General features: G+C 34.2%; 1 protein-coding gene across 1 annotated transcript in view; it reads right to left on the bottom strand.

Annotated features, from left to right (window-relative positions):
- Positions 1 to 3,537: 3,537 nt before the first annotated feature.
- LOC150075377 (activating transcription factor 7-interacting protein 2-like) overlaps positions 3,538 to 23,238 on the bottom strand; it is a 52,513-nt gene continuing 32,812 nt past the window's right edge. Inside the window, exons 4-6 of the mRNA XM_090388467.1 lie at positions 18,055 to 18,146; positions 7,810 to 7,906; positions 3,538 to 3,815 (exon numbers count right to left, since the gene is read on the bottom strand). Coding sequence (XP_090244593.1) covers positions 3,538 to 3,815; positions 7,810 to 7,906; positions 18,055 to 18,146 — 467 coding nt within the window. The remainder of the gene's footprint in view (positions 3,816 to 7,809; positions 7,907 to 18,054; positions 18,147 to 23,238) is intronic.

Raw genomic sequence — 23,238 nt, 5'->3', positions numbered from 1 at the left:
CAATCTGGTTAGTTATTGTGAGGTCATCACAAAATTATTCTTTTCACTGAATTCAAGGAATAATTTTAACATCATATACTTAGATTTCAGTAAAGCATTTAATACATACTGTATTATATGTACACATACAATTTTTGTATACATTGGAGCATACGGCAAGTTACTACAGTAGATAAAGGGATGATTAAGTGATAGGAGGCAAAAAGTGGTTATAAATGGCCACTGCTTTTCATGGACAAATGTGATGAATGAGGGTACTACATGAGTTGGTGTTGAGCCCCATACTGTTTTTAATATTTATTAAGTGATAGGAGGCAAAAAGTATTTCAAGTGTGCCGTCTGTAAATTTGCTGATGATACAAAGGTTAGCAGGGTGGTTAATGACAGTAATCAGGATATGCTACTTAAGGGGATCTAAATAAACTAAGCAAATGGACTGGAGAAATGGCAAGTGAGGTTTAACATTGATGTGTTCTCCCTAGGGCCTATTGAATGGGTGCATCGCCTAGTGAATTTAACTGACTGCCCGGCTAAAATTTAAGCGATTCTTGCGGTACTATATGGTACTGCTCACTGATCTCGATCAGTATTAATTCAAACATACTATGCAATCAAGGTCAATGCGACAGGAACATAAATGTTAAATTACGCAATTAATTTTTGCTCTGGATTGCTTAAGTCACATTTATAAATAACAGAAAATTTTATAATATTGCGAAGCATTACACTTCCCTACCCAGCTAATTCATAATGCCACCCAGCTGGCAAAATTTTCTGGGGAGAACACTTGATAAATGCAAGGTACATATGGGTAGCAGTAATTCAAGAATAACATACCATTTGTGTGGTATCAAACTCAAAGTAGTTCCTTTTCCCTGATATAGAATCTTTAGACAAGGGAACTGAATGATGCAAAGAATAATTTTGACGTTGTATATTAAGATTTTCAGTAAAACATGAAATTCTCTGAGCAGTGCAAATAAGCTGCTAGAACAGCCGATAGAGTTCTGTCTATGAGATACAGGAAGTTTCCCAGCAGGAACAAAGAGATGATTATCCAATTGTACGTGGCAGTGATTAGGGTATATCTGGAATAAGGATACCTAAAGTATACCTAAAATGAGGTTTCCAAAATCTAGGGCATTTTGGAAAGGACATAGATTTTATTGGAAAGGATGCAGAGAAGAGTAACAAAATGATTTGGGGACACAAATGAATATTCTTACCCAAAAAGACTGGGGCCATGTAAATGTCAGTCTCCAGAAACTAAGCATGTATGTGGTGATCTAACTGATGTGTATAAGGTTTTAAAAGGGTTATGTAAATTAAATGCTGATGACACCCTATTCTTTCTCAGATGAAACACACAAAAGGACATAAATTTAATTTAAATTAAAAAAAAAAAAAAAAAAAAAAAAGGATGGTTATAAAATAATGTGCAGAAATTTGGATTCAAAGGGTAATCAATTATTAGAATACATTTCCACTTAGTGTTGTAGGGCTGGGTAGTTTCAATAAATTTAAGGAAGATTTGGACAAATTATTGGAGGGAATGAAGAAATTAGGGTGTTTTTTTTTTTTTTTTTTTTTTTGTGCTGTATCATGTTGCCAATACTAATACTTATATCAAATAAAAAGTGAAATTTTCACTATTATAACCTCCATGTGCGGTTAAGGTTGAGAGCTTGGGGAAATTCAAAAGTCAGTTACATGAGGAGGGGGTAATATAGATAGTGTTTTATTTTATTATATTTTTAATAATTAATTATTTTTCAGGTGGTGCAACAAAGCCTCAGGCTTCCTAATACTAAGATTAGATATATGCAAACATTTCAAACTTAATATTTCAGGGAGAGGATAAAATAATATCTGACCTTACATAAATAGTTATTGGCTTTTAAAATAAGACAGATAATGAAGAGTGATTTTCATTATCCCATGTCAAACAATTTCAGTCAGTATTTTTCTTATCTTGCGTAGAGTAAACACATTCTCAGATAGAGAAAATAAAAATGAAAAAGTTAAAAATCAAAAACATCTGTTTACAAAAAAAATTAATTTTTTAGAATTGTCATGCTGACTTTAAATCAAGAACTTGAGGAATACAGAGATAGAATCTTGCTGCACCTTTCTTGTAAATTCATAACTATCCAATTTACAGAAAATGCTGTAGTACTGTATATATATATATCACAGTCTATAACTGAGTTCTGGAAGCAGAGCGCCTCTGTACCCAGGTGGGAAGGAGCAGCAGTGCGTAGCACACGCTTCTTGATTAGACCAGGGTTCGAGCCCGTCACCACCAAATACGGAGGATGCGGAAAGGTCAGGGAATGACCACTGAATATCCCCAGAGCAATATGGCCTTAGTTGCTAATGCTCCTAAAAATCAAAAAACAATAACAACTTTTTCAAAAGATTTCTGTAGTATTATCTGGTAAGTGTGGAACCACGAGGTAGGTAATCTGTCAGGATTACCCCTTTTCTGTCCCAGAACTTTAATGCTCCTAAAAACCAAATAACAAACAAACATAACAACTGGAAATGCTGAAGCCAAAAACAATGCATTTCCATTCTAAAAAGATCAACTCCAAGGCATAACAATTGAATTCTTGGCACAGTACATTACCAGAACTCACTGTAATTGTAACCATATTAAAGATTGTGAAATAAAACTATTGTGTGGCCCCTTCTACATCAGTATGGTAGAATCCATGAGGTTCATTTTAAATGACTGTGGAACCTTGGAATCAACCTTTTGCTGTAAATGACACTGACAACTGTATCACTGTCATGTTTGGTTTTTAACTGCAACACTTCAAGAGTTTTTCTTTCTTTTTCCTCTTTCTACTATTTGTTTTTTTCTTTTTCTGCATCATCCAAACACAAATGTACTGATTTTTTTCATAAGTTGCTTTTATTTATTATAGAACATTGAATACATTTTAAAATGTAACTCTTAATACAGGTTTAAAAATAATTGGGTATATCTAAGAGGTATACTTTATGTTTATTGAATAAAAGATTATTAATATATATTTTTTTTTTCAACTCTCAACTGCTAAAATTTCTGTGTGGTTTAATAAGTTTGACCATCTCTGGTATAAAGTAAAAGGAAGATTTTATTCCTTTAATTTTTTACAAACTTTTTGATTAATACAAAAGTGTATGTACAATACTATACAGAATATGGTATAATATGAGCTCACTAATATTTTTGTGCCACCATATTTTTTACATAGAGTAAAAACGTGTAATATATTCATGTGAATATCAAGTAAGTGCATGACGATGATGCATAAAATAACATTTAAAATGTCTTGACACTTTCCCTTGAAATAAAAGTGCCAATTTAAACATTGCACAAGTAGTAAGATATAGGCAGAAACAGCTAAAACTTCAACAGTGATTAAGTAAAACTAAGTTAATGCAAAGTTGGTAGTACTGAATTCTTCCCTCTACAACACACACACACACGGGATTGGTTTCCACCTATAAAACAGAATGAACACAATATAAATATTCTTTCTATTTTTTTCACTGAGGTTCTTTTTTTACTATAAAAATACTTGCAGGATCACTGAATGGTCCCAGTCTACTGTTCACATCCTCAGCTTGAACAGCAAAATGGTAAGATTTCTTCACATACTGAGTCAATGTGCATTCCATGGGAAGCTGCTGAGCCTTCACTTCACCAACCTTTTCCCAAAGATCACTACTAACAGGAGCAGACCTTCCTTGATAAGCATATATATGATAGATAGCAATATCGGCATGAGCAGAATTTATGATCATGTTCCAAGAAAGGACTATGCCTGTAAATAAGAACAGAATATTTAAATTTGCATATCAAAAGAAGTTATGAGTATAAATATTGTTATTGCTAAAAACCTATAATTACTATTACTTTGACTAAGTACAGCCACTCCCCAGCTTACGTAATACTCGACTTACGCAAATTCGACTTTACATAAGTTTTTGCCGGCTAGTGCAAACTTAAAAAAATCGTGGAAACGTATTTTGCATCCCATAGGAATAAATGCAGGTATTGTGAAAATATTGTAATGTGAACCTAATAACACAACTGTTTTTTTTTTGGTAATTCGTTCCAAGACCTCGGAAGTTGAAATTTCAGCTATATAACTAAGCTATTTATCTTTCTAAAAAGTCATTTTTATAATGGAAATTGCACATGCCTTTCATCGTTATAATATGTTTGGTTATAAGAATCAATTTTGAACGTCTTTGTGATATTTTTCTAAAACACATTTCTGGAGGTCACTACCATAATACAATAAAAACAATTTGCACTTTCTGGTTTATTGGGCTTTTCTGTTAGCTCAATCTGTTATAAACAGGTAGTAAACACGATCTTATTGCATTTGCAATAATACCGATAACTGTAATTCTGTGGGTTTTTATGTTACGGTATTAGTGAAATGAGTTCCCCTTCACTGAAATCTTCAATAATATAAAAACAAACAAATTTTCAGAATCTTCTCTTCATTCTTATTTACTTATTGCAATGGTGAAGGGAAAGGGACCAACGGAAAGTGCAAGTGCTGACAGTGCTAAGAAACGAAACAAAATTGATTTAGAAATGAAGATGAAGATTAAGAAGTACGAAGCAGGACAAAGTTTGTCATCTATTGCACAGAATTAGGTCTCACCGCTTCAACAGTGAATACTATTTTAAGGGACAGTGCGTGTATAAAAGAACATGTTAAAGGATCAATGCATTTAAAATCAACAGTAATCACAAAACAGCATTCAGGTGCTATATCTAAAATGGAAAAGCTATTAATAATATGGATGGAAAATCAGATTCAGAAGAAAGTGCCTCCGAGTCCAATGGCCATTCAAGCAAAAGTAACAAGTATTTATGAAGATATTAAGGATAAGTATGCCAAACTCCAAGCCAAGTTCATGGCAAGCAATGGGTGGTTTAATAGATTCAAGCATCGTACTGGTGAAGAATGCGGTGAAGTTGCTAGTGCCGATTCTGCAGCTGCAGAGAAATTTTGTGATGTGTTGGGGAAAAAAGGTAAAGTGCAGCCATTATCAACCCACTGCAGGATGGAAGCCTCCTCAACAATTCATGCTGAGGGAAATGGACCAGCGTGGCATGCTGGTCCATTGCGGGTTGGCAGATCGACCGTATTCAGCAGTCAGGGGCTTGAACCCTGGTCTACCCAAAGAGCGGTGCTACTGCACTCCCGCTCCTGACCACTCGGCTACGGACCCCTTCTAAATCTCCACAGCCCTTAACTTCCACAGTGGCATGCATATCAGCTGGAGAATTAATTCTGGCAATGATGCTCGAAAGGTAAAACTTGTTGACATTATGCCTGTCGCCTCTCTCTTTTTGTAATTTTATAATTTTGAAATTTTTGTAATTTTGTACACTTTCTTTATTTTTTCTTGTGCATGAGATAAAAAAAATTGAATAAATAATTCTATTTACATGTTCATCGAACATTTCTTTTTTGCTTCAATCAAATTTGTGAGTGCTGAATAAGCATTTAGGGAAATTCCAACTTACGTAGAGTTCCGCGGAACGCAACCCTTACATAAGTCAGGGAGTGGCTGTACACGTAGAATTTGGATAGAACTTGTAGAATTTGATAAGCTGTATTAAAAAGATAACTTATCTATTATGGTTCCATAAATGTTCAGTGACTTTTTCATTCATAGCTAATAATCAATTAATATACAAAACTAAGTTAATGCATCAAATGTCGTTAGTGGAGGTGCTCCACTGTATGATAGGCAGAGATGAAATTAACAATGACTTTTTTTTTTTGTCCAGCCTGAACTGAGGACAGGCAAGCCACCCTGACACTCATTAAGTATAGGAGTATATTTTAAATATAAAAGTACGATTAGTTTAAAAATAGTTCAAGAAAGGTAATAACTTTTACAAGATATAATTTTATTAATATAATTTTTTAAATTATATGAATAAAATTTTATAAAGAATATGTGTGTCTCTGTATGTATATGTATAATTATGTGTGTTTGGGGAGAATTCTATAGAAGTATAACTACATAATGAAATTTTTTTTTTTTTTTTTTTTTTTATCATTGTGTATAAGTATTTATGTTTATATGGAATCTAAGATGAATTGTGAAATATACATACAGTCCTTTCGCAAAAATTAATTAATTTGCTACATTAAAGTCATCTGTAATATTTAGTATTACAATATTGATAAAGTGACACTTTTAGAGGAAAGGACAACTTAAAAACTTCCTGAAGAATTCTCTAATATAAAACTTAAAAGCTGTCTCAGTGCAGAATAGTATAATATTTAAATTACACTTAATTACATTTAAATCATTTGCTACTACAAGTAGCAAATGATTTAAATGTAATTAAGTAGTAGCAAATGATGCCAGGAAGCAAGCTTATAAAAATAATAAAAAACTACCCACCTCATCTAATAATTATATGATGGCAATGTTACAGATGAGGTGAGTAGTTTTTATTATAATTTGTCTAATCTTTCCTTTCAATTTATTTAACCTACCCACTTCAACAACACCAGATGGAAGTTAGTTTCAATGATCAATTATGCACTAGCTGAAAGCAAATTCTTGCACATCTGCAGTAATGCTTTTTAAATTTAAATTTGTGTTCCCTACTGTGTGACATCCAAGTATATGGATGCTATCACCATATACAGTCAACTCAATCCATTTAAGACTTTAAACCAGAAGGTAGAGTGTGGGTTGCACTCTTTTTTTTTTTTTTTAATCCTTTGCTTGGTTGAATACTGACATCAAATTACTGTCTACATGAATGCAGTGGACCTATATACCTGCCAAGCAGTGAATTCGTCCACTAGTGAGATGAGTGACAGCATCGCATTTCCCAGGAACCAGGTGTCCCATGAATTCTGTCCTTTTAGTGTATGAATTGCAAGCAAGTTAACACATTTGCTTCCACCTATATTTGTAATTTTCAGAATGTTGAGAAATAACATTCCAAAATTTTCAAAATTTTTTTTTTTTTTTTCTTGTCCTCGCCTTTTTCCCATTATATATATGAGGTCAGCGTTTTTACTGTTTTGACATGAAATTTTTATGGCCGGATGCCCTTCCTTATGCCAATCCTCACCCTTTATCCAGGCTGTGGATATGTGGTGGTCATTCCCTGACCTTCCGCATCCTCCATATTTGGTGGTCATGGGCTCGAACCCCGGTCTAATCAGGAAGTGTGTGCTACGTACTGCTGCTCCTGCCCACCTGGCTATGGAAGCGCCACTCCAAAAATTTCTAAATAATGGTTGAAAAGTAAAAGTCTGGAATCATAGCTAAACACGAAAATTTACTTTTGGGTTGAGCTGTAAATCAAAACAAAACTCAAAATTTTATCAAAAGTTTATTTCCTACACATAAACTAATTTTGACACAAGCAAAAAACAAATAAAAATGTGTTTATAAACATAAACAAAGCACTGCTGCTAATAGCCCAAAGTTCAATCAGTGTGCTGAGAGAATTGAGCAGTTAATTTCACATGCCCTTACTTTTATACTGCTTAAGTTTACTTATATTGACTTACTTATATTGACTGTTTACTTATATTGACCTTACTTATATTGACTGTTTAAGAATAACCACCTATATGTTTTATGGCACAGCACATCCCGGTGCTGTGCCATAAAACATACTTCTGGAATGCTTATATGTGTAATTACACATCAAATTTGCAGTGCTGTTTGATGCTTATATCCATCAGAGGCAGGAAAAGTATTAAACATGCTTAATAGTTCATCTATTTTACTGGAATGATTTAAAAAACATACCATTTTCAACTTGTGATACTTTCACCACTGGTTTTGGTGGAACACAACAAAGGAATTTCCTTTTATAAGTAGGCATATGAGATAGCAGAGCTGGGTGCTGAAATATTTTTAAATTATATTTTCATTAAGAAATAAAAACCCTCAATATGTAAGTCCATTTAAATACAGGAATACCTCGCATAGTGTGGTTTCGAACAGCATGGATTTCGCTGTAATGCGGTTTACAAATTGAAAAAAAAAAAAAAAAAAAAAAAAAATTAACTGCATTACGCACCAATACATTTGATATGGTATATATGTATATATTATAATGCCAGCACATAGGCCAATGCGTTATGGATTCAAGCCCATTCTGACTTTTGTTGAAACTCCCATTATATACAGACTCTGCTAGCATTCATACATTAGTAAACACTCTTGATTCCAAGCAAGCTGTACAAATATTTTTCGCTGTGTATTTTTATTAAAGATTATTTTTTAAAAACGTTACACCTTTATACGCAAATATGAGTGGAAAGAAGAAAAGTAATGGCGCTGAGTGTTCTTTTAGATCCAAACATTGTACGAGGTATGAAAGTAAGGCAGGTGTTGCAAAATGACATTCGATGTTATAAAGAGATGTATGCAGATAAAAAGGAAAAAAACTGTGCAAACTAAGCTGATCAGTTATTTTTCAAAATAAAACTACAGTACATATTTCACTTATATTCTTTTGGTATGTACATACTGCAATAAAAATCATTTCTACTGTACTTACTAGTATTTTTGATTTTTATCATTTTAGTTTCTTTTTTTGCAAGAACTTCGTGTGCATCAATTTATAGTAAACAAACACCTATATATTTTTGCAATTCTACCCATATAATCAAATTGTCGGAACGCATTACATTAAAATACATACTAATAATACCTCGATCAGTGTGGTATTTTTTTGGCACGAATTAACTGCGCTATGCAAAGTATTCCTGTATATCTAAATAAACTATAGAGAATTCAGCTTTTGTATCCCACTATTATTTTTTTAACCCACAGCACTTTCTTTGATTTCTCTATATAAAAAATGACAATTCACTACTAATTAGTGATAAAACAGATGACAGGTAAACCAAATCTAACTATTCAGAAATAGAATATGATGTAAAAATATGTGGTACCCTTCAACTTTATACAATAGAAACATATATAAGATACTAGCTGTACCTGTTGCAAAAATTTCACAATTGGTAGCAAAGTTTTTCTCTAGCTATCCTAAAGAAATGTAGTCTGTGTTTTGTCGTGAGCAGGTAAGCCAGTAAGTGTCAAATGCACAACTAGGAAGAAATATCTTCAATTTGAGACCATTTTCAGCCCGATTGGTTAGCCTATCATTCACAATAGCTGTCTCAAGAAAACGGCTTCCATATTAACATACAGCTAGACCGTGATTAATGCGAGTTCAAATAATGCAATATTCAATTTAATGCAAATTGTATAAAGATACCAGGTTGCGTTTAATGCGAACCAAAATTCAGTTAATGCAAGGCTAGCACAGCTAGCCTTGCATTAGACGCTGCTACACTTGTTTATCTTTGCGTGTGCAGGTGCTACTGCCTGTTGTAATATACGTTAGTTTTTGTGATTTGTTTTAATCATTTTAAGAAGTGCCCTTAACAAAATGGACAAAAGGAAGATTCCTTCAGATAAAAACACTATGAGCGCAAAAAAGAAGAGGCTCGTTATTAGACTAGAGCAAAAAATTGATGTGACTGAACGTGATCATAGCAACTCTAAAATAGGACGAGTTGTCAGAATACCTGAATCTACGGTACGGAATATTATAAAACACGCAGGGGAAATAAAAGAAAAATGTAAAGTTGTATCAGCTTTTGTGGTTTGCAAACAGCTACAAGGAATAGAAGTTTTACTATGATAGAAATGGAGCATCTTTTAACTGTACAGATTGAGGACTGCAATCAAAAATGCATTCCCCTTAGCAGAGCAGCCATTCAGACAAAAGCTTTAAATTTGTTTAAGAGAGTGAAAGAAAAAAATAATGAAGTAGAAGAAACGTTTAGTGCGAGTGTTGGTTGGTTTTATTGATTTAAAAATCGAGTTCAGCTGCATAATGCTAAAATTACCAGTGAGGCGGCCAATGCAGATGAGAATGCAGCATCTAAATATCCTGATATTTAAAAAAAACATAATCAAAGATGGTGGATACATTGATTAACAAATATTTAATGTGGATGAAACCGGTTTATTCTGAAAAAGAATGCCTTCGAGAACTTACATTTCTAAGAAAGAAAACACTCAACCTGGATTTAAAGTGTCTAAAGATTGCCTAACACTTTTATTAGGAGGCAATGCTTAAGGCAATTTTAAATTGAAACCGATGCTTGTTTATCGGTCTCCAAATCCTCGCACTCGAAAAGGCTACAACCATAGATCACTTCCAGTTATTTGGTGATCAGATAAGAAAGAATAGGTGCCCAAGCTGTATTCATTGATTGGTTTTCAAGCTATTTTTGCACAGCTGTTGAAAAATATTGCAAGGAAAGCAACATCACATTTAAAGTACTACTAATTTTAGATAATCCTCCAGGTCATCCAGCTACACTCGGTTCATTATGTGAAAATGTAAAAATCATTGTTTTTGCCACCAAACACATCTTTGTTGCAGCCCATGGATCAAGGGATCATTGCAACATTTAAGGCCTACTACATAGGAAAAACATTTGAACAGGCAATTGCTAAAACTACAGAAGACGATGCAATTTCCTTAACAGAGTTCTGGAAAAATTATAACATCAGACATGCAATGGAAAATATTCAACATGCTTGGCATCAAATAACTGCAAACAACATATGTGGAGTGTGGAAGCGCATTTTGCCTCATTGTGCAAATAGTATTGGTTTCGAAGAAAAAACTGTTATAGAAGAAATAAAAAATATTGGAAGAGAACTCAGATTTGATGAACTAGAATATGCTGATGTTCGGGAACTGCTCAATTCACACTTGGAAGAATTGACTGACTGATGATGATCTCCTGCTTTTAGATTGACAAAGAGCATTTGAAGAAGCTGACAATAATGCCGAAGAATGAGATAACTTGCAAGTGAAGGAGTTCACTCTCAAGGAATTCGAAGATATCTTTTGAACTGTAGAAGTCATGAAGCAAAAAATTATGGATGCTGACCCTAACCTTGATTGAAGCATGAAAATTCGCAGAGATGTGGATAAAGCACTCTGCATCTACCAGCATATGTATGAAGATTTAAAGAAGGAGAAAACAGTTCAGTCTATGCTGCTAAAATATTTCGAAAGACAATAAAAGATGTTTTCATCAGTGTAAGCTTAACTTTAGGAATGATATTTAGAATTTTTTTGTTTTTATTTTGCTTTCTATAATTACAGTAAGCTATGACTTTGTTAATAATAAATTTAAATTATAAGTATATTCTTTTTATCCTTTACTGTAATATTTTATTAATAAACATATAAAAACTTATGTTTAAAATTTTTCAATACCCATTTCCATTAAGCTGGAACCAATTACCATATTTTACACATAATTATAACTCTGAATAGTGCTAATTCAAATAATGCGACTACTTCATGGGATTCATTAGTCAACCTAGCTGTATAGATAACTGTCCGTTTTTCACATCTGACCTTTACAGAGTCTGTAAAACACCACAATGACATGAACACCGAGTTGGGGACCCCTGGTGCTGGTAGACCCTGAGGATCATTACACTTTTATCTGTTTTCTATCTTCTCCCCTTGCACGCCACCTTCCAACAACAGCCTGTTTTTTGATAATTAAAAAAATAAAGGGGGGGTGCAAACCCAAACTCCTACTAACAAAAACTCCACGCTCCATCTATCCCAGTTTGGGAAAGTGGCAGGAGTCAGCTAACCTGTAGTGCAATGGGAAAGCCTCTCCATGGAAGAGCCACCTTGCGAGCCAGGTAAGTGTGCTACTCACTCGCCCTAGTGAGCATGACTACCACTGCTATTTAGCTAATGAAATGGCATCTGCATATAATATAGGACATTTCTTTTTGTTGTGTAAACATTTTTGGCGGTGCCTACAAAATTTCGGATGGCAGTAAAATCGATTTGTCACGATTTTGCGATGCAGAAATGATGTCATTTCCATTTCATAATAAAGACAAATGGAGTCGGGAGAGGAGATTGCACAAAGGATCATGGGAGGTGATATTGGATGTGCTCAGAGCTGGCATAAACCAGTTGATTGTGTAAAAATGTTTATGATTTGGGCCATACCACTTAGGTGGCTTTGGGCTACCCATGGCAGAAACCCTTTGACCAGAGAAATGGATATCTTGCAAAATTTAAAGCAAAACAAAATTTAAAATAAAAAAAAAATAACATGATTTGATCAGTGCAAAGCATCATGGGAAAGGCAAACAGGAGTCGGGAGAGGAGATCGCACATAGGATCATGGAAGGTGATCTTGGATGTGCTCAGAGCTGGCATAAACCAGCTGGTTGTGGAAAAACGTTTATGATTTGGGGCATACCTGTTAGGTGGCTTTTGGCTAACCATTGCCACCCCTAGATTTGGATATCTTGAGGGCAGTGAACTTTGATGTGCTGGGAGCTGGCATAAACCAGCTCTGAGCACATCCAAGATAATTACATTACAAGCACTTCAGCCTTACCAGTTGAAATGCATGTAATGTAGGCATTACAGTACCTGTCTGTATTACCGAAGAATTTGTATATTTCCATCAAGAGGCAAATCATAAATGTTTTTCCGCAACCAGCTGGGCTGGTCAAGAATATTTGAATCGGTTTGCGATTGGGAGATAACAGACTCCAGATTATAGGTATGAATAGAATATTTTGCTTGTCATTGACCATTCTCATTAAGTTGCAGAAGTCCTTGTTGGCCATTATGTTTTTACGTTTCTTTGCAATTGGTCTGAGTCGACTGAGCGTGGCAAGCTTTAGATCCTCATTCATCTTGCTGTTTGGATGATTATAGAAGTTTTGAAAGGGGTCTTCTTATTGCAGTTGCATTACAAGGTTATGCAGGTCATTACCGCAGGCACAGTGGTATCGTCACCGTCCTCCCCACACTGGATAGAAAAGGCCCGGGTTCGAATCCAGTCGATGATGTGAGGAACTTTAATGGGCTTTTTTTTCACTCCGTGACTGAGTTAGTCGGTCTCAGGCATAGACAGCAAGGTTTTCCCCCCTGGCAAATCGGGTTTTTCGTCCAGCAAAACAGGTAAATCGACCATAGAACACAAGCAATTTACAGACATAATACACAATGCACGGCAGATGAATTTAATTATTCGGGTAACCTAAAAATAATATATTTTTTTATATATATTACCGCATGTTCATCAGGGTCACCATCATTAGTCTTGACACATTGTCTTACATATTTCAATTGTTTTGCGAATGTCCAAGCCAATTCATATAATCTAGTATGAGCTCTTCATTATCATCATAGATCTTGACATATTCCATCTGTGACAGTATCTCTGTTTCCTCATTGCGAAATGGAATGTGCAGCGTTACCATCTCGCACTTGTACTCGTTGAGATCCTGAGCCAAGTCATAGTTTCAATAGCGTATTATGCATGGATGCTGTCGTTTCTCGCAGATCTCATTAATGCTGCATGTGTAATTTGCAACAAAGCAAACAAGTTAATATGATTGTAACAATACAAATACTTGTGTTGTTGCAATCATACTATTCAACAAATGGCTACAATCAAATGGGTAATTAGGCTATTAGCCTAACGTTGATTTGGTAGAGTAAGCAGTGAGCATGTGTATCCTATTTATCATTAACGTTGATTTGATAGAGTAAGTAGTGGCTGTGAACATAAATTACATCGTTCGTGATTTCGATTCCATCTGTTCGAAATTTAGTGGGTGTCATCAAAGACGTTTACACATAAAACATCTTTCGTGCATACAGGGTACACATGCTATTTTTTTTTGTTTCTATTTGCAACTAATGCAATTTTTTAAATATTTAAATTATATTTGCAATCCAATCTTTAACAGAGAATGATTAATTATTGCAAAATTATCGTATTTTATGGAGAGTTTCTGGCCTGTTCCTTAAAATAAAACTATTCAGAATTTGTTTTATATTTTCCCATTTTCCTGCACACCTAGGAAGAAATATCTTCAATTTGAAACCACTTTCAGCCCGACTAGTTGGGCCTATCGTTCACAATGGTCTCCTCAAGAAAAAGGCTTCTGTATTAATATATAGATTCTAAGTTTACAGTTTTTAATCTAATCTTGTCATACCATTTTTCAATCTCATATTGGTCTCTTGTACCTGGAAATCGTGAAATGAAAGAATTTACCCTAGATACGTAAACCAATTAACAAATTTGAGTTATGTCAGAGAGATTTATAACGGGATGCTATTGGCAATTCGTCATGATTTTTTTCTTTTCGAGATTGATGTCTAAGCCAGCATGTGCACTTTCCTTCCTTAGTTCAAGCAGTTACCTAGTTACAAATATAGGTTTGTTCAACTGCAATGTTGAACAAAGCTATATTATTATTATTCTTTCAAAATACACTCCTGTAACAACATATCTTTAAATGCTTATCAGATGCTGGCTATATCTGATTATGAAAAGTTGAAATGGAATACAGTAAAAAGTTACAAATGTAGCATCTAATAAGCACCTGTCAAATGAAACATAGTACAGGAACTCCACGATGTAATACTCGACTTACGCAAATTCGACTTTACATAAGTTTTTGCCAGCTGGTGCAAACTGAAAAAAATATGGAAACGTATTTTGCATCTGCAGGGATAAATGGAGGTATTGTGAAAATATTGTAATGTGAACCCAATAACATGGTGGTTTTTTTTTTTTTTTTTTTTTGTAATTTGTTTCAAAGTGCTTGGAAGATGAAAATTTTGCTATATTACTAAGCTATTTATCTCTCTAAAAGGTCATATTTATAATGGAAATTGCACTGCACTTTCAACGTTATCATATGTTCCATTATAAGAATCAATTTTGAACGCCTTTGTGATATTTTTCTAAAACACATTTCTGGAGGTTACAACCATAAAACAATAAAAACAATTTGCACTTTCCGGCTTATTGGGCTTTTGTGTTAGAGCAATCTATTGCATTTGCGATAATCCTGATAACTGGAATTCTGTGGGTTTTTAAGTTATGGTATTATGGTGAAATGAGTTCCCCTTCACTGAAATCATCAAGACTCTAAAAAACAAATAAATTTTCAGAATCTTCTCTTCATTCCTATTTATATATTACAATGTCATCATTGATTTAGAAATGAAGATTGAAGATGAAAATGATTAAGAAGTACGAAATAGGACAAAGTTTGTCATCTATTGCATGGAATTAGGTCTCGCTGCTTCAACGCAGCAAATTTTTAACGTTGACGAGACTGCTCTGTATTAAAAAAAATGGCAGATCGAACATACATTACCAAAGAGGAAAATACAATGCCAGGTTTCAAGGCGTAAAAAGATAGGGCCACGCTCTTGCTTCTACCTGGAAATGTACCATTCTGGAAATCCTCGTGCATTTCCGATCGAACCAGAAAGCATGGATAACAATATCTGTCTTTGCGGATTGGTTTAAATGCTCCTTCATTCGTGAGGTTGAAAAATATTGTAAAGACAACTACGTTCCTTTCAAGATTTTGCTTCTATCAGATAATGCTCCTGGACATCCTATGCATATAGATGATTTTAATTTGAATGTGAGAGTCAATATTTCTACCACCAAACACGACTTCACTCATCTAATCAGGGTATTATTTCGAATTTAAAAGCATACTGTTTATGCACATTTGCTCAGGCAGCATTGTCTGCCGTAGACAGTGAGTAAAATTTTACGTTAAAAGTCTTTTGGAAATCTTACAATATTTACCATGCCACCTTAAACATTAATAAGGCCTGGGAGGAAATTACTAAAAGTTGTTTATATGGCGCATGGAAGAAAATATACCCATGGCACATAAAAGGCTTTGAAGGGTTTGAAAAAGACAAATCATATGAACAGGTAACAGATAAGATTGTAAAAGTTGCAGAGCTACTTCAGTGGGAGGTTGTTGTCAAAGATGTGGAGGTGTTAATAGAGGAAGAAGAGGAGGAATTATGTAACAAAGAACTTATTGACCTGCAGGCAGTGATAGTGAAAGAAGAAAATGGTGATGAAGCTCAAGATGAACCAAATGAGGAGCCGAGATGCTTCATGACCAGAGGTAATGGCATTTCATGAAATTGCATCAGCAATGGCAAGGTTTGAGAAGATGGATCCTGAGAGCGAATGATTCTTAAAAGTTAACAGAGGGGTGTATGGTATGCTTGCTTGCTACAAAGAAATCTACAATGAAAATAAAAAAAACACCGTCCAGTCATCCATTAATATGTTCTTTCGTAAGGCTGAGCGGCTGACCCCTTATAAATCTCCACAGCACTCAACCTCCACAGCAGCATACTTATCATTCTGGCAACGATGCTCGAGAGGTAACTTACTGACGTTATGCCTGTTTCCTCTCTTTTTTTTGTAATTTTATAATTTTGAAATTTTTTAAAATTACACGCTTTTGTAAATTTTCCTGCAGATGAGATAAAAAATTGAATAAATACAATAAATAATTCTATTCCCGTGTTAGTTGAATTTTTCTTTTTTGATTCAATCAATTCAGCGAGCAGAGTTGCGAGTGCTCACAAGTATGGGGGAAATTCCGACTTACGTAGAGTTCCACGGAACACAACCCTTATGTTAATCGGGAAGTGGCTGTACTGATTTCATTATAAATCTGGAATCATAAAAAAGCTGAAACTGCAGCATCCCAATGAAAATTCAAATTTTTATATGGCTTATATGATTCCTTATCAAATTTAGTTAACATTAACACTATAGAATCACAAAATATTTTCTAAATCTAAATCTGAGCTAACAAAGAATGATAAATATGATCTTGTGTTAAGCATGCTAATATACACTGTGCAGCCACTTTATTAGGTACACCTATCTATTAGCGTGTTGAGCTCTCTTTTAGCCTTCAGAACAGCCTGAATTCATCTAGGCATGGATAGAACAAGATGCTGAAAATGTGCAGGAATGGAGTACCATGCAGACATGAGTGTGTCACACAGTTCCTTGAGATTTGACGGAGGCATAGGCCTGCAGCAAACAGCCCTTTTCGGCTCATCCCAAAGATGTTCAATAGGATTCAGATCTGCATACTGAGTGAGCCATTGCAACAAAGAAAAGTTATTGTCATGTTCCTGGAACCATTCCATAGTGATTCGGGCTTTGTGCACTGGTGCATTATCCTGCTGGAAGTAACCATCTGACTGAGGATAAACTGTCAACATGAACAGATGCACTTGGTCAGCAACGATGTTTAGGTACAATGTGGCATTCAGACACGAATCTATGGGTATCAATGGACCCAACGTGTGCCAAGAAAACAGTCCCCACACCATAACACTGCCCCCATCACCTTGCACAGGAGTCGTCAGACATGATGGGTCCATGTTGTTTTCACCAAATTCTGAGCCTTCCATCAACGTGATGCACCAGGAACTTCGACTCGTCAGACCAAACAACTGTTTTCCAATCGTCGATAGTCCAGTGCTGACAGGAGGCGTGCTCTCTTGTTCTTCATTGATAACAAAGGTATGCAATGTGGTCGCCGGCTGTTGTAACCCATTCACGACAAAGTGCGATTAGTGGTTTGTTGCGATGTTTTGTTCTGCACACCAAGTTTGTATTCTGACGTGATGTGCGACATTGTGGCCCATCTGTTTGCTTGCACAATTCTAGCCAACCTCCTCTGACCTCTCTCATCAACAAGCGATTTTCTTCCACAGGAATGCTGTTGCGAGGATGTTTTCTGTTCATTCCACCATTCTCGATACACCCTTGAAACTATGGTGTGTGAAAAGCTCAGGAGAACTGCCGTTTCAGAGATGCTTTGTCCAGCATGTCTTGCACCTGCTACCATGCCACATTCGAAGTCTGTTAGATCACTCCTTTTCCCCATTCTTGTTACGGTTTGTATGCTTAACTGATACTAGAAAGGTTGTTCTGCTGCATCTATATCCACAACTATGGTCGTGTGACTTGCAACGTTGTGGGACAAACCATTTGTGTGCACAGTAGGGGTGTACTTAATAAAGTGGCAGCACAGTGTATGTGGTATTGTGAAAAAAAGAGAAAAGAAATTCTACAAAACATTTATTACAGAAAAACATACCTTATTTATATTTCCTGATGCTGGGTTTACTAAATTAAATGTACACTGAGATACTTGAACTGGCATTAAATCACTTTGGCTATCATTCAGTGCTGCACAAAGGGAGAAAGGGAATGAAAAAATTCTACTCTTCTTTCACTATAGGGTTGCACATATGATAATTTAGGTAGGCACACTAATGATATTCTAAGGTTATAACCAGGTCCATTTTACATTCACTGCTACAATGGTGAGTGTAAGATCCCCCATACTAACACTAAACAGTATAATAAAGTAGATTACAGGCACCCATGGGGGTATGCTATTACACTGCAATAAACCAGTTCTAGCATTTTTTCATAAATTATTTTTCATAAAATTTTCAATAATTATTTTTTCATAATTATTTACAGAATGTCATAAATTATTTACAGAATGTCATAAATTATTTACAGAATGTCATAAATTATTTACATAATTTAATTGTTAAAAAGTTGTCACATTTTAATTTACAGTAGTTAATTTATTGAATGTGTAACCTCTAATCCAAATAATAAGCTTTCTTTCTTATACAATAACATCTTCACTTTATAAAGAAAAACTGCGTTTAAAGGTTGAATTTAGTATTAATATTGATAGTGGCAAATTATGCAAGCTTATAGAGCATCAACTGAAAAAAGTAACTATATCATCTGTCCTTCTTTAATAATTTGCCTAATCCTTCCTTAAATTTATCCAAGCTACTCTGGCAGATTTTTGCACCTCTATATGGCAACCGTGCTTTTTCAATGATTTAAATTAATGTCCCTTTATGTGTGTTGTCCATGCAAGAGTGAGGATGCATCAGCATTTAGTTTGTTCAACCCATTTAAAGTTTTAAACACTTTAATCAGGTCTCCTTGCAGGAGTGTAGTTTACAAGCACTGCAATTTACAGAACTAAAGTCTTTCTTAGTAAGAGTACACTTTTGCACATCTAATGTTGCTGCTTCTCTCTGTAGGTACTACAACAGATCCACATTGTCTCTAAAACGAGGATGCAGTACCCAACGTAGTCTAACCATTGCCTTCATCAATAGGAAAAATTACCTCTCTAATCCTGCTGGCAAAATTCCTGTACATCATTAATAGAACTTTATGAGCTGTCCTAGCAGCCTATTTACAGAACTGAAGAACTTCATGTTGGACTGTACAATCACATCCCAAGGCTTTTTTTGTTCTTCACGATACTGAGTGTGATTCCACCCAATTGGTATGTTATTCTCAGATTACTGCTACCCAAACCTTCCGATTAATGCACACTTACCAATGGATCTAGGTCTTTTCTAAAATAAGGATGCTAAATCTGTCAATAAATCCATAAGTTCCAGTTATAAGATTTATAAGGCATTCTGACCAACTCTATCTGAATAGCTGTTCATTACACTCATCACAGTAATTGGACTATAAAGGCTGATTCGAAATGTAGTTAACGTTGCTATCAAATCAAAGTAATGTCAGATATTCTTTTTAGTAAATAAAGGCGTGTGTTTGCATTACAAGTGACCTTCATGACAAGGGGCTGTCACTTGACTTGCAGGCTTTCTTCGAAAGAATATTTGAAATGTCTTTGCCTGTAGGCTGACAGTGCTTGAAATAGTGTGAATACTATTTCTAGAGTCACTTTTGAAATATTGCTGAAAATGAACAAAGAACTAATTGAATTAGTAAGAAAAAATGAAAAATTATAATATGCAGTGTGCATGATACAGGAATAATAAATTTGGGATGAACCCAAAATGAATGCTTTCTTTTGCTGGATTCATTTCTTAAACATTCTTCCTCCTCATCAAGAAGTAAAACTATGGCAGAAAGGTCTTCAACTTTAAAAATTTTACATAGCATGTGAAATGCAGTATAATAAAAATATGCTTTCGGAAAGTAAAGAATCTTCCTTTTTAAACAAAGCACAAGTTACTTTCAAGCCATTGTAAGGATAAACCAGGTATGGCAAATAATTGTTTTATAAGAAAAAAATTTGAATCTAAAGTCAATCAGAAAAGAACTAAAAAGAACTAGTGGCCAATAAAAGAATTCTAAAGAGGAACTTTCAAAAATTAGTGTTTCTTCATTTTAGTAACATTGTATTCTAGAATCTAATGTATAATTAGAAATTTAAAAATGCATTGTAAGCCATTTTCTTTTAGTTATTAAAATGGCGGCCATTAATTTTAAAGTACTTAACTTCTTTCAGAAGCCAATTATTTTATTATTATTTGTTTTTTTTTCTATAAGAATCTATCTTGTATTCATATTTTTTTGGATAAAAATATGTATTATTTTCTTTTCCTTTAAAGGAAACAGTTACAATTACTTGTGCACTAGCTTAGGTTATGTTAAAGCTACACATATTTTGGTGCAGATGACAGGAGCAAAAAAGTCTGATCTGAAGAATTTGCTCTAAATTGTGAATACTACTAATCTTATCATCAGAGATGCAATTATCAACAAATCAAAAAACTGGTGGTCATAGCAATGCCTTATATTTTAACCTATAACTGGTCATGCTTTTTTTTTTTGTTGTTTTTTCAAATGGAGTAAAACATTACCCCATTTAAAATCTTAAAAAATCTGCAACAACTAAATTTTTTCAATTTTTTAAAACGCCTTTATTTTTTATCATGAACAACTTGAAAAATCTGTTTTTTATATTAAAAACATATTTTTTAAATATTTTTTGACAAAGTTTTATTTTTTTGAAAATAAAATTCTGCAATACTTTAAATGTTTTTTTTTGGCATTATTTATGTTGTCGGCCACTATACATGTAGAAGGATAAGTCCTCAATAAGATGTATTCACATCACTTCATTCACAATTGTACAATATATTTAACATTGTTGTTTCAGTGAAAGGTTGAAATAATGGTTAACTGGAGTACAACTGAAATGCACTTTAATTTAGTTTCTTAACTCTAAGTGAATGTTAGCCAAAGTCTGAATCAGCTTATCAGTCAATTTAAATATAAACACACAAACACAAAATATAAAGTAGTCTATAATAATATTTATTTATTTTTATTTTTTTGTCACTTAAGTTATTATGTGGGGATTTTCACTCTAGAAACTGATAACGCCACAAAATATTTCTCTCCCTGTCTCTTTTATCTGGACAAATAGCAATTTAGTAAAACATCGATAATCCGAATTAATTGGGAACCAGAGGTAGTTCGGACTTCCAATTTGTTCAGATTTTCAAACTTATCAAAACTTGTTTTTTCTGGAAACTTAAAAAAAAAGTTTAGAAATAAAAACAGTGGCTTTAAAATCTGAGGGACCGCCTAATTTTTTTTCTAAAATTCAGTGCCTTTTCACACAACAAAGGTCCAGATATGGGTTCTCCTAAACTTCATCTCTGTGTGAAATACAAATAAACAGCATCTTCGAGGGATGGGTCATTAACTGTTCTCGTAGTTTTTCTATTTTTTTGCACCATATGAATCAAGTTTCAGTACGAACTTTAAAATTTTTTCCTTGTTGTTTTAAATGTCTGTTATGACTTTCCAACCTCATAAAATTTTGCTAATGAAGACTAACTTTTGCCTTTTGAAAGTATGTTTAAAATCTCAATCTTTGATTCAATTGTTAAAAATTGCTGCTTCCTTTTAAATGATGAAGAAAACTACATTACAGTAAAACTCTGTTCAGAATCTTTTTACTCCATATCTCACTTGCACGTATCACGTTAGTTGCAATTTGTGCTTGCCATCTGTTATTGATTGACGCTTACCTTATTTTATTGTTTTAGATTTTACAACTCAAAAAAAAAAAAAAAAAAGTTAGTGAACAGAAATATCAGATTACAAAGTGTTATGTTTAGTTAGTGCTGTATGTATATTAATTAAGTTATATACAGTTGATTCCGGTTATTTGGGACACATCGGGACTAGTTCATTTTGGCCCGATTAAGCTGCTGCCCCAATTATCCGAAGTTTCACGTAAATAGTTAAAAATACAATTTATCCCCCCCCCCCTTTACAATTAGTTCACTGTACAATCAAATCACGTTACGACGAACTCACCACAGTAAAGTACCGTTCATTATACGATGTGTAGTAAGCGCCGGTCATTGTGATCACGTTTGTGAATTGAATTTTAATTCTATTAAACAGCGATTCTAATTAGCGAAAATAGGAGGAATATTATCCACAGGCTATAAAAGTAAAGATATATTAAGCACAAATTTACTCTTTATTACCTTACTAATTAAAAAAATTAAATGAAACATGAAAATCGGAAGAATATACAGTACGTGATAATCGGAATAATTAATACATACTAACTAGTTGACATTTCTGTTCACTGACATTTGTGGGTGGGGGTTAAAATTTAAAACAGTAAAAAGATAAGCAATCAATAACAAAGAGGGTTAAAATTTAAAACAGTAAAAAGATAAGCAATCAATAACAAAGAACACGGCACACACACAAACTGCAAGTAACACAACACGCGCAAGTGAGAACGGAGTAACAAATTACGAAGCTTTAAAAATAGGAATGAAGAGAAGATTCTGAAAATTATTTTTTTTATATGATTGAAGATTCCATGGAAGTGTAAACACATTTTACCATAATAACCCACAGAATTCCAGCTGTCGGTATTACCGCAAATTCAGTAAGATCGAGTTTACTGTCCATTTATGATAGATTTCACTAACAGAAAAGCCCAATAAACAGGTGACTGCTAATTGTTTTTGTTTTATGGTTGTGACCTCCAGAATTTCGACCGAACCACGTGGTACTGTCGGAGACAATCGTAGGGTAATCTCCAGTGCTGAGGTCTCCTGCCCCGATTAAACGGCATTTTGTCCCAATTAAGCGAAGTAAACCCCGGCTATTTTCTCGATTGGTTTTTGTTTTTTAAGATTTGCCCCAAATAAACGGCTGCCCCGATTAACCGGTGGCCCAAATAACCGGAATCCACTGTATATGTAAGCGTAAATTTATTTTTATTTTGCAAACCTGCGGATAATATTCTTCTGATTTTCACGTATCATTTAATTTTGTTAATTGGTAAGGGAAAAAAAAAGGGTGTAAATTCATGCTTTACATCTTCATTTTTATAGCCTGTGGATAATTGGCGCACTATGGCCATAGTTGCCGATGCGCCCAATAAATTCCGAAACAAACAAACAAACAAACAAACAAACCTGTGGATAATATTCTCGAT

The sequence above is a fragment of the Mastigoproctus giganteus genome, chromosome 14, assembly GCF_048544385.1.
Source record: "Mastigoproctus giganteus isolate SK-2022 chromosome 14, ASM4854438v1, whole genome shotgun sequence".
Lineage (NCBI taxonomy): Eukaryota > Metazoa > Arthropoda > Arachnida > Uropygi > Thelyphonidae > Mastigoproctus > Mastigoproctus giganteus.
This window is presented reverse-complemented; position numbering and strand designations above follow the sequence as displayed.